This window comes from Leptonotus elevatus, chromosome 19 (genome assembly GCF_054856555.1).
Source record: "Leptonotus elevatus isolate MCC_2025b chromosome 19, RoL_Lele_1.0, whole genome shotgun sequence".
Classification (NCBI taxonomy): Eukaryota; Metazoa; Chordata; class Actinopteri; order Syngnathiformes; family Syngnathidae; genus Leptonotus; species Leptonotus elevatus.
This window is the reverse complement of record NC_141257.1, coordinates 5,071,666-5,084,347: the sequence shown is the minus strand read 5'-3', so window position 1 is coordinate 5,084,347 and position 12,682 is coordinate 5,071,666. Positions and strand designations below refer to the sequence as shown.

At 36.1% G+C, this 12,682-nt stretch overlaps 1 protein-coding gene across 1 annotated transcript in view; it reads left to right on the top strand.

The window, feature by feature from the left end:
- ctdp1 (CTD (carboxy-terminal domain, RNA polymerase II, polypeptide A) phosphatase, subunit 1) overlaps positions 1-10,268 on the top strand; it is a 35,043-nt gene extending 24,775 nt beyond the window's left edge. Inside the window, exon 13 of the mRNA XM_086062848.1 lies at positions 9,931-10,268. Coding sequence (XP_085918974.1) covers positions 9,931-10,096 — 166 coding nt within the window. The 3' untranslated portion in view covers positions 10,097-10,268. The remainder of the gene's footprint in view (positions 1-9,930) is intronic.
- The last annotated feature ends 2,414 nt before the right edge of the window (positions 10,269-12,682 follow it).

The window sequence follows — 12,682 nt, the reverse complement described above, 5'->3', positions numbered from 1 at the left end:
AAATTCAATCTTAACTCAATCGTGACTGTAGTTCTACTTATTATATATTAACTCATTCACTGCCATCGACGGCTATAGACGTCAAAAATTAATTTGAACAATTTCTGTTAGTTTAACATTTTTTCTACTTTTGTTAACAAGAGTATAAATACATAGATTTTTTTTTAATTGTATTAGAACAGATATAAAATTTGTGATTATTTTTTTATTCATTCACTGCCATTGACGGCTATAAACGGCGAAAATTTATTTGAGGTATTTCTATTAGATGAAAAAAAAATCCACTTTTGTTAACAAGAGTATAAAAACTTTTTTCCCATTTAGAACAGATAACAAATTTTCGATTAATCGTGAGTTAACTAGTGAAGTCATACGATGAATTACAATTAAACACTTTAATTGCCTGTTGCCCCTCATTTTTAATAATCCTTTTTTTTATGAATTTATGGCAGTGAATGAGTTAATCGTGAGTTAACTAGTGCAGTCATGCGATTCATTATGATTAAAAATTGTAATCGCCTGACGCCCCCAATTTGTAATAATCTTTTCTTAATAAAAACAATTTTTAAGTAAAGATTATTAAAAATTAGGAGCATCAGGTAATTAAAATTTGTAATCGTAATTAATCTCATGACTTCACTAGTTAACTCCCGATTAATCCAAAAATGTATATCTGTTCTAAATGTAAAAATTTTTTGGGGGGCTTTCATACTCTTGTTCACAAAAATGGGGAAAAAAATGTTAAACTAATAGAAATAGTTCAAATGAATTTTTGACGTCTATTGCCGCCAATGGCAGTGAATGAGTTAATGTTCCGGGAGGAGTTGGTTACTCATTTATTTTAATGGGCGATTTGGATCCAATTAGATTCCCTCGAATGTAAATCTATAACTGGAAACCCTATCACGGTTTCAATAGCAACCCCAAGCAGCAGCTTGGTTATAAATTGCCCGTCAGTATTGTTTTTCTCTAATGGAATAATATGCTCCCGCCCACTATCAATTCTCCACTTCTCAATAAACATTGCAAAAGTAGTAAATCACCGTATTTTGCATTGATCACCTCATTAGCCACTGGCACAGTTGCGAGGATGACGTCCAACGAAGTGTTTCTTGCCTGCTATGGATTGAGTGAAAAAAAATCGATCACAAAAGGTTTCAGGTTGTTTGTACTTTACCGTAGGTAGGATTATGTAACATTGCATGTTCATGATCTTGATGTGAGGCACTTATTGATCGACGGAAATATAAGCGCCGCCGTCGTATTAAAAATGCCGCCTATTCCTCACAAGGGTCACGGGGTCGCTGGGGCCTATCCCAGCTGGTTTTACTGGTACATAAAAAAATAAAAAATTGCTAAAAAAACCCAGAGCAAACGTGAAGTTGGATCAATCGACCAATTACTGGTTTGAAAAAGTGAAGGTTTCAGTAACCGCTAATACTGGCTGTCACCGAAAATGAATTATTTACTTTTTTAAGGGGACGTTTAAGCAGGTCACGATATGATTGGCTGCTTGCAGAGTTGAGTAAACGATCCGCCTCCAACTTTTTTGCGCAGTCAGCGGGTACTCTTTAGCCCCAAGGGCAACACGAGTAGCCCGTGGATCTGTTCTAAAAATAGTTCACCAGTGATATGGGACACAGTGACTTACTTAAGAAGAATTAAAACACAAGAATGTTGTTTTCGTCATACACGTTTCTTCTGTACCAAAAATTCTATATTTTGTTTAAAAATAAAATCAATTGCGTTCAATGGAGGCAAATGCTTTTTTTGTTCAACTAAATATATCTTCTTCTTTTTTTCTTTTTTTTTTATCAATTTCATACGGTGATACAGCAATATTTTTGCCCACGGTAAAAAGGTCCTTCTTCTTTCTCTGACTGTCCGCTTCACATTTGAGTCGCGTGAATGCGAAGCCATTACCTCTCCATAAGTTTAGACACCCTTCGAGTTTTCAAATGAGATGCGCCCGAAGGCCCTGTTGTGAGTAATTGTCTGGATAGATTTTCGGATTGCTCTCATGGTGTGCCGTGTTTCCTTCGTGTTTGCTCAAATGATTGCATCGGATTCATGAGCGCTGTTGGCGTGTAGCTAACTGACTGACAGGACTTTGTTGTTGTTGTTTTTCAATGCATGTCATCTGCTATAAGACCCCAAAAAAAATGAAAACGTCTAACAAAATTCATCGATGGCGTAAACGCGCCCGGCTGTATTGATTGTGTCGCTTTTTTTGCTCGTGATGCTCTGTCACAGCGCTCGCTGTTCAACTGCGCTCTGTAATTATAGAATGTGTCAAGGCTTAAGCCAGAGCGAGTAACAAAGTGCACAAAGCCAGCGTGTGTCCCGCTGCCACGCTTTCCCAAAAAGGTTGCTTTTGGACAGGCTTGCCGCTTGAAAGGAGAATTTGAGCTTTGTTTGTCTTTTAAAGGTTGCCTGTCAGTTGCATTTACGGGAATAATGTTAATGTGAGCGCTGCCAGTGCTTCCCTGACTGGTGAGTGCTTTTGACAGTCGGAAAAAACAGAAGACAAATCAGCAAGCATGTAGTTGGCTCGATTATTCTCGAGTGTTGTCATCTTCCCCTCGAATCAAATAATTGCAACTTGAACGCCATCAAATAAAAGAAAAAAAAAGTTGTCATACTTTTGTTAACATAAAAGTGCCCCCCCCCAACTAATAGAAATATGGCTGCATCTTTTAATCATTGATACAGTAATTTCATAATCATTCATAAAAAGGAGTTAAAAAGAATGTGATACTGATTTGTGTTGAGGTCATTTTTCTGCCACTAGATGGCATAATTGCATTTGTAAGACGTTGCTGACAGCTCAGTGCATTTTTCTTTTCATAATAAGAGCTATCTAATCTTTAACATGAAGTAACTTGGGAAATTCTGCACATTTTAAAAATGGTCAAATACAACCTGACCCCAGTCTCCACAAATATATGTATTATTATTACATTTATTACTGCTAAATTGTGATCTGGAATTCCTTCAGTACAGGATTTCTTTACAGGTTTTTTAAAAAGTCCAAATGAACGCACTCATTTTAACACCTTAAGTAACATTTTAGCTTTGATAATTGTTTGTTTTGTTGATATGGTTTCACGTACTGTTTTTTAAAAGTCAGATTTAAAAACCATACAAAACGTAGCAACATTTTATTTATTTCAGCTAACCTGTTTGTGAACAGCTGCCGGCGACAGATTTTCAAAGCCACGACAGCCTATTCTGACTCAGGCAGCATTTTTTGTGCGAACCTGCCCCCTCTAGACGTAGCTCAGCCGTCCGTGCGAGCAAGGCAGCAGACGGCGACCAACCATAAATGCTTACGCATGCTTTTTAACGGATGAAAAGAGAAGGGGGAAGAGGGAATGAGAGCGCTGCGATACCAAAGCTGCAAGTAATCGGACCCATTTTTTTTTCCTTCTCCCTCTTGCTTCATCCCTGCAAGCTGCTAACCTAAGCACTTTTTTTCCCCCCTATTTTTCGATTATAGCTCAATACGACTCCCAGGGGAACGACAGCCTATTTCGAGCTGTTGTTTATGGCTACACGTTGCAAAAATGCGTTTAGTTTGAAACCCTTAAAAATGTCGGCCTGGTCTGGACAATTAATCGAAATTTCATCATGACTAGATTGAAAAACAATTCATGTGGAGAGCAGCGTAGTGCGTTTGGCGCAAATTCCTGACATTGTGAAAGGACCTTGAATGCACCATCTGTGCCGTTTTGGAGTTACTGTAAAAATGAAACTTGCATCAAGAAAAATAACATATTTTATATTTCAAATCCTACACGTTTTGTTTTAAAACCATCGCCTGTGCTAATGCTAAAGTCAATGTAAAATTCCATTGACATGCTGACGTGAAATTAGCATCGAGTTTTGGGAGTCTTCAAATGGCAAATATTCACTCACAAAACAGAATGAATACTCAAAGGCACCAATTTTAACAAAACTGTGAAAAAACAACTTATATTAATAAAATTCAATCACGACTTTCTTCTTCTACTCTTATCTTAATGCAAGTTCGTACTCCATGCTGCCCCTAAGAGGCCAACAGCAGTAGGCCAGTTTTTTTTAATTGCTATTATTTTCGTTCAGTATATTCTTGTTTCACTTTGCTACAATTTTCGTTACTGGTTGGTCTTTAAACCTATATTTAAATCAGAGTTTTCAAGGATTTCCGCGCACATTTCCACCATAAATCCCAAGACTGGAAAGTAAAAATATAACAGAACTAAAATGCTATAATGACAGCTTTGAGTAATTGACTAAATACTGAGTTTTGAAAAAAGTGAATAATGAGTGCAAGTCATCAGTTTAAAAAAACGATTGGATGTACATTTCTTAAGACTATCAACATCAGTCTGAAATGTAGCCACGAGTCCTTTTGGCCAACTGCGACTCACTTCATCGACTTTTAATCAACAGCGTTGCGAAAAGAGACACCATCTTCTTTTTAATTACCCAAATCGCACCTCTAAGCGTTATTGATTTGGGAAGCATTTGGACTCGTATGACTATTACTCACAGTATGTCAGGAGAATTGCATCTCGGAATGGAGGCTCCTCGTTAGGAGTACCTCATTAGCGGGCACCTTTTCGCGCCGGGGCAATTAGCGCGATGCGGAGGCTACGCTTTTAGCTCGGTGCTCTCCGCCCACTCACATGGCTGAGGAGGAGGGGTGCGAACGGCGGGGAGGGAGGAGAATCAAAGTTAAGTTGTTCTGTGGCTTTATTTTGAATATTTTATGTTGGGATCGTGCTCAAAAACACATTTGCTTTTGAATAATCATTTCCAGCTGGAGTGATAGGGTTCACGACGCATAATAAATTCACCCGTCTCATTTTTGCCTCATTAAGTCATAATGTCCTCCGTGTACGTCTTTTTACCTGCCCATTCTGAGTTTAACTCTCAAATGCATGATAAAGTGTGTCTTCAGATAATGGGATGCTTTCTGCCAACATGAAGGGACATTTGCAAGACATATTTGCGGATAATTAAGACGAAATTGCTCCATAAAAAGCCTCTCAGCGTTTCCTTTGAAGACGATGTACTAAAGATTGCTTTAAGACACAGCAACCAAGGTCAGACTTAAAAAAAAAATAATAAAAAAAATAAAAAAAAAATCGGATTTTTCTCAAGGGAAATGATTGATTATTCTCGATGATCTTCACACTGCCAGGGCAAAAGGTAGCATGATGCAAACTTCTCTCTGCACTTAATATTTGTGAGCTATTAACTCATTCACTGCCATTGACGGCTAAAGACGTCAAAAATATTTCTGTTAGTTTAAAAAAAAAATCCCACTTTTGTTAACAAAGTATGAAAGTATGAAAACCTAGGAAAAAAATGTTTATTGTACATTTAGAACAGATATATAAAATTTGTGATTAATAAGTCATGCGATTAATTACGATTAAAAAAAAAAAATTTTTTTAATCATCTTTTCTTTAAAAAAAAAAAAAAGAAAGAAAAGGTTATTAAATTTTTTTTTTTAAATAATTAAAAAAATATATTAAAAATTAGGGGCGTCAGGCGATTAAAATGTTTCTAACTAAATTTTAACTCACTCTTAATCATACATTTTATATCTGTTCTAAATGTACAATATTTTTTCCTAGGTTTTCATACTCAACAAAAATGTTAAACTAATAGAAATAGTTCTAATGAATTTTTGACGTCTATAGCCGTCAATGGCAGTGAATGAGTTAAAGATAAAGCGAGGGCATCCGGGGTGAGTGCGGGGGTGCTGCTTGTGTAACTCTGGGGGGGAAAAAAACAGAACTTGACTTAAATATTCTGGGACCGAGTCACTGTGCTTTTAAGTGGATTAAGCCGTTTTGGTTCAAAAGTTTGCTTCAAACTGACTCAGCTAGTGGAAATCCTTTTGTAAAAGTTTGAGGATTTTTTTTCTTGCTTTTTTTACCCGTTAAGGTCACTTAGTGCTGTCATATTGTTATTCGGCAAAAAAAAAAAAAGGAGAAATCTAAAGATTTTTTTTTCCTAACTGTCAATACTGATTTATGATGTTCTTAGAATGACACTTATGGACAAATAAATCTGCTGGTCACAATCACAATACATAATTGCAATAACCTAAACGATCATATCAAGCAGATTAATTTGCACATAGTTTGTTGATCATTTCCGGCTTTGGACCTTTAGATGCCACATCCATTTTTGGGCGGCCCATGGCAAATACTAAAAATGACATTTACAATTGCTAATTGTTTTAAATATTGTGGAGCTTTTCGAGACTAAAATAATAATAAAATTAACTTGGTGGCTAAAGAATACTCTGTTTTAAAAGCATCATGTGACTGTTTAAAAAAGAAAAAAGAAAAAGCTAATCTGTTCAGTGCAGGAGAAGATTTAGTCTAGTGGGGTACAGGGCCAAGAAGACCACCCCCAAATCCTGAAAAATTTAAACTAATGCAATAATCACCATTAACTCATTCATTGCCATTGACGGCTATCGACGTCAAAAATTAATTTGAACTATTGCTATTAGTTTCACATTTTTCCCACTTTTGTTAGCAAGAGTATGAAAATCTAGGAAAAAAATTGTACATTCAGAACAGATATAAAATTTGTGATTAATCGTGAGTTAACTATTGAAGTCATGCGATTAATTAAATTTGTTTTTAAAATTATCGTCTGACGCCCAGAATTTTCAGGTTTTCATACTCAAAGTGAAACTCATAGAAATAGTTCAAATGAATTTTTGACGTCTATAGCCGTCAATGGCAGTGAAAGAGTTAACAGAAAGCTGTTAACGTAGCAATTAAAACTAAAAGAATAAACAAATAAATACAAATGATAAGCAATACATAATTGCTTGATGTATTGATTTCAATGTGTTTAATCAGTTAAAGTATTAAAGTGGCCCTTGCAGCATTTCCTTTTATTTGTATGTGGCCCTCAAATGGAAAAAGTCTGGACACCTCTGGCCTAAATATTTTCACACAATATAAAAAAAAAAAGGATTTAGATTGGATGTAATGACGTGAAGCCAAAAGCAATAAATTGTCTTGGAGGTGGTCGGAAATGGGAGAACTTTAAAGGTACTGCATTTTTTTTTTTATTTGGATACTGTAATTTCCTAAGCAGGTCCATTAAGCAGCCGGGACCGAATAAATCCTATTAGTGAATGTCGTACGCTGGGATTTGCCTCATTTTCTTCCCACTTCAGCCAAGTAAATAATCATTAATCCGCAGACCCTTGCATTAACCCCTCGACCGCCCCGGGCTTGAACTCGTGGCTCTGGAAATGAAGCTTCATGTCAAAGCGGAGGAGATCGTTTTTTTTGTGTGTGTGTGCGTGTGTGTGGCGACACCACTCCAAACCCCCCCCCTTGCCTTGCCGCAGGGGTCCGCCGATCCTGTCACATCGGGCTGATACAGGCCGACGTCTAACCTTTAATGAACGGCAAACCGCAGTCCTGCTGTTGTGGGAGGCTGCCTGACAGCGCTGCGGTCTAATGAGAGCAGCAGGGTTGGTGTCAGATCGCCCCCACCCGCCCCGTTCCGATAAGTAGATGACCCGTACGCACCTCATTAGCATCAAGCAAAGTCCTTCTGCAATGTTTGGATGCGTCGTGGAGAAGCTCAAGTGGTTTGGAGCAAGACTCAGACGAGGACGCTCAGGCCTGTTGCCTCCATTAAGAAAGTTGGGGACAGTCTGTTTGTATTTTGGGTTGACGTTTGGAGTTTGAGCTCCTTCAAAACTACAAAAGATCACTATCAAGGTTTCAAGTAGATGCTAGATGTCCGAGGTCCAGTTTATTGTGGGAAAGCATTCATATTTTTTCCAGGTCATTTTTATCCGCCACACTTTTTTTTTTGTTTTTGCCATGCAACGTTTTTCTATATGAATCCATATTTTCAGCTTTGTAAAATTATTTGAAATGTAAATACGCCATTAGCCATGTAATTCAACAAGTCTGTTGCCGCACATGCAAAACGTTCCCCTTTTTGTTTTTTACTTCAATTTCTGAAATGGTCATTGCGCAATAATTTTGCATCCATTTTATTAACTCATTCACTGCCATTGACGGCTATAGACGTCAAAAATTCATTTGAACTATTTCTATTAGTTTCACAATTTTACAGTCAGAACAGATATAAAATGTGTGGTTAATTGTTAGTTAACTAGTGAAGTCATGTGATTAATTACAATTAAAAAATTTAATCGCCCGACGGCCTTAAATTAAAAAAAATTATTAAAAATGAGGGGCGTCAGACGATTAAAATTTGTAATCGTAATTAATCGCATGACTTCAATAGTTGACTCACGATCTGTTATAAATATAAAATAAAATTTAAAAAAATCTAGGTTTTCATAAAAATGTTATGAAAAAAAAATGTAACTAATAGAAATAATGCACATTAATTTTTGACGTCTATAGTCGTCAATGGCAGTGAATAAGTTAAATGTCTTTTGACATGAAGAGTTTTTCTATATGAATCCATATTTTCCGTTTCGTTAGCTTTCTGTTCACAAATGCAATCCTTTTGCCAAGAGTGTTCAGACTGGATCCGGGTTTGAATTGAATGCGACGTGACGAAATGTCCTTCAATACCATTTTACAACAGTAAACAGGAGGCGATGGTTCCAATCCAGTAACAGTTCACATTTTCTTTGAATTATTTTATCATTCAACTACAATTAATAATGAGTAATTTTCACATCATTTCTCTTCCCAATTAACTTCATAAGCATTCCACATTCATTCAAATCTTAGCTTCCAGCATTCCCGCGCAATTTCTCCGGAAATTGCATTTAGCCCTTCTTCACAAAAGGAGTCTCAAAGGGCTTTACAAGCACACAGTTCACAAAAATCAATGACATCCTCTTGTCTAGACCTCCCATGCGGACCAGGAAAAACTCAGACGAAGAAAGCCCATTTAAGGAAACAAAGAAAAACCTTGAAGTGTTCACAGCTACCGATCTTGTCCTGGTGGTCGGTCGATGCAGAATCTTCTTACAGCCTTACTTCATTCAGCGCCACCTGGAGAGGAGGGTGGCGAAGTGGCAGTAAAACAGCCCCCCCCCCCCCCCAAAAAAATAAAAATAAAAAAGAGTCCAGTTCTCTCGATTCAATCTTTTTTTCAATTACAATGACCTGGATGAATGAGAATCTACACAGATCTAAAGAAAAATCTGAAACTTTATTCGTCATACTCACGTACAATACACACACAAAAATATAACTGTAATGTGTGGATAATATAACACTGCAGCTGTGTTATTTTTTTTTTTTTTATAATTGAGTGACTGTCGGGCTGCGATGTGCTCAGACTGGCTTTTTTTTTTTAATCCATAAGCTGCTTAATGTTCCAAATAGCAATTACTCTGAATTTGAAAAGGAAAATGTACTGTTCCTGTCACCAATGTCCAACAGGAAACACTAATGCCATCTAGTGGCAGACAAATTACCTAACCGCAAATCTAACTGTTTTTGTTTTTTTTACTTTAAATAACTATAAATTACTATCAAATTACTGTATCGGTAGTTGAAAGACACAACCACATTTGTATTTAGTAATCATGTGTGATCTAACAAAAGTATAAACAATTCGAAAACACCTTTTATTGTACATTTAGAGCAGATACAACGTGATTAATCGCAAGTTAACTACGGCAATCATGTGATAAATTACGATTAAAAATTGTAATTGACTAACAGCCCTAATATATACAAACTGTACGATATCGAGTACTGATACCGCTAATACTTTGGATATCTAAAATTTCAACTACTGCCGAGGAGGACTTAATCAGTCTTTTTCTTTTTTTGCGTTAAGTATTGTTGGCTGGTATCAGCAGCCTACTTGAGTACTCGCTACTTCCATGGCACAAATGGAGAATTGGCATGATGGCAGAGGAGTGCGTCTCGCTCAAAGGTCGTTTCTCGTCTGCAGGGGCCGCAAACGAAAGCACGACAAGGAAGACGACCAGTCCTCCAAACAGTCCGACGATGACGAAGAGGAGGAGGAGGAGGAGGAGGAGGAAGAGGAGGAGGGAAGTTCCTCCGAGGCGGACGAGATGGCCGCTGCGTTGGAGGCGGAACTCAATGACTTTATGTGAAGTGGGACACACACACACACACACACACACACGCGCGCGCGCCGTAATTAAATCAATGAATGTCCTGTACATAAATGACATGTTGCTGTGTTTTTGTAGCATTAAAAATCACGATTGCCTTTTTGTGGGCATCAAAACAATTTGACATTATTTTATTGTGAGGAGAATAAAATGTAGGATACAAATTTGATACTTTTGAGTTTGATTTTCTATTTCAATTTTTATATTTGTTAGGGGGGGGGGGGGGGGAGTGGCGATAAAACTTCCAAATGTGGTGGCCGCTTATGCCAAAGAATTCAGTAGGTTGGTCAAATGGTGCAGCTAAACATGATTCATATTTTGACTTGATTAGTGTCCACACTGGTTTATCCCCTGCTTGGTGTTTTTGTACATAGGATGAGGAAATGTGATTTTTTTTTCTTTTTTTTTCTTTTTTTTTTTTTTCTTTTTTTTTTTTTTTACCTCCTCTCGTGCACTTTGCCCAACAACTAAACCCAATCCCATCGACGTCGTCACCCCTTTTGCAACTACGTATTTACACTGGAGCCAACCAATGGAGTCATCACTCGAAGCTATATGCAATGTCATTTTTACATTTAAACTCATTCACTGCCATTGACGGCTATAGACGTCAAAAATTAATTTAAACTATTTCTGTTAGTTTTACATTTTTTTCCACTTTTGTTAACAAGAGTATGAAAACCTATATTTTTTTATTGTACATTTAGAACAGATAAAATTTGCGATTACTCGTGGATTACTAGTGAAGTCATGCAATTTAATTACGATAATTTTTTTTTTATAATAATCGCCTAACGCCCCAAATTTTTAATAATCTTTTTTTTAAATTTTTTTTATTGTAATTAATTGCATGACTTCAATAGTTAACTCACGATTATTTAAATTGTATATCTGTTCTAAATGTACAATATTTTTTTTCCTAGGTTTTCATACTCTTGTTAAAAAATGTTAAACTAATAGAAATAGTTTAAATGATTTTTTTACGTCTATAGTTGTCAATGGCAGTGAATGAGTTAAGCAAACCTATATTTTTTTATTGTACATTTAGAACAGATAAAATTTGCGATTACTCGTGGATTACTAGTGTAGTCATGCAATTTAATTACGATTAAAAATAATAATAATCGCCTGACGCCCCAAATTTTTAATAATCATTTTTATTTTTTATTTTTTTTATTGTAATTAATTGCATGACTTCAATAGTTAACGATTATTCAAATTTTATATCTGTTCTAAATGTACAATATTTTTTTTCCTAGGTTTTCATACTCTTGTTAAAAAAATGTTAAACTAATAGAAATAGATTAAATGAATTTTTTACGTCTATAGTTGTCAATGGCAGTGAATGAGTTGAGCAAACCTAGAATTTTTTTATTGTACATTTGGAACAGATATAAAATTTGTGATTAATCGCGAGTTAACTAGTGAAGTCATGCGATTCAATTACGATTAAAAATTGTAATCGCCTGACGCCCCTAATTTTTAATAATCTTTTCTTTTTTTTAAATCGCGTCAGGCGATTAACATTTTTAATTGTAATTAATCGCATGACTTCACAAGTTAACTCACGATTAATCACAAATTTTATATCTGTTTTAAATGTACAATATTTTTTTTCTAGGTTTTCATACAAAAAAAAAATTAACTAATAGAAATAGTTCAAATGAATTTTTGCCGTCAATAGCAGTGAATTAGTTAAGCAAACCTAGAAATGTTACCCACTGTGCTAGTTTGTTTGTTTCCTATGCTGGTTCATGGGATGCTTAAGCCCAAATTGTAATTCGATTGACTTCCAGGTTAATTGCTTCGTGTTCACAGTTTGGCATTTGCGAAATTTGCCTGTTTGCGGATTTTTGGGGCGCAAAATTAGCCACTTTTATTTGTTGTTAAAAAAGCCTTTTGATTTTTTCTGTGCTCCGACCTTCGCTCTGTGGGGTGGGGGTGGGGGGGGGAGCTTTGCCGCCATCTTGTGGCATGCATAAGCAATTACAAATCTTTTTGGGTGGGGGCGTCCATTACTCACGTGAATAGTGAGTTTGCTGCATTGTTTAATGTGCGGAGGAAAAGAATAAAAATATGAAGTTTATATTTTGTTACTTTTCATGTGTTTGAACCAACATATGAGTTAGTTATGCGGGTTCAAGGATGTTTTTGGCCTACTGTGTAATTAATGACAGACCATTCTCATGGATTTAGATGATAAATATTATATTGTATTTACCTGTATGGTTTTTTTTGTTTTGTTTTTCATCAACCACCTGCTGGCTCCAGTATTAAAAAAAAAAAACTCACCCATTTCACTTGCCCCTCCCACTTGTTATCCTTTTGTATTCATGCTTTTTAATCGTCATTCTAAATACTTGTTAGATGTGTTACATTTTCCTACTCCAAACTGACAGAGAAAATACTTTGACTAAATAAAGATGTTTGAAATGAAAAGGGTGCGATACTTTTTTTTTTTTATTTAATTTTATTTTAATTTTCTTTTTTCCACTGCATGACAGCCCCGCGGGCCTTTAACGGCGTAATCATGGTGTGCAACGCCGCAAGACTCCAGTCAGCCAC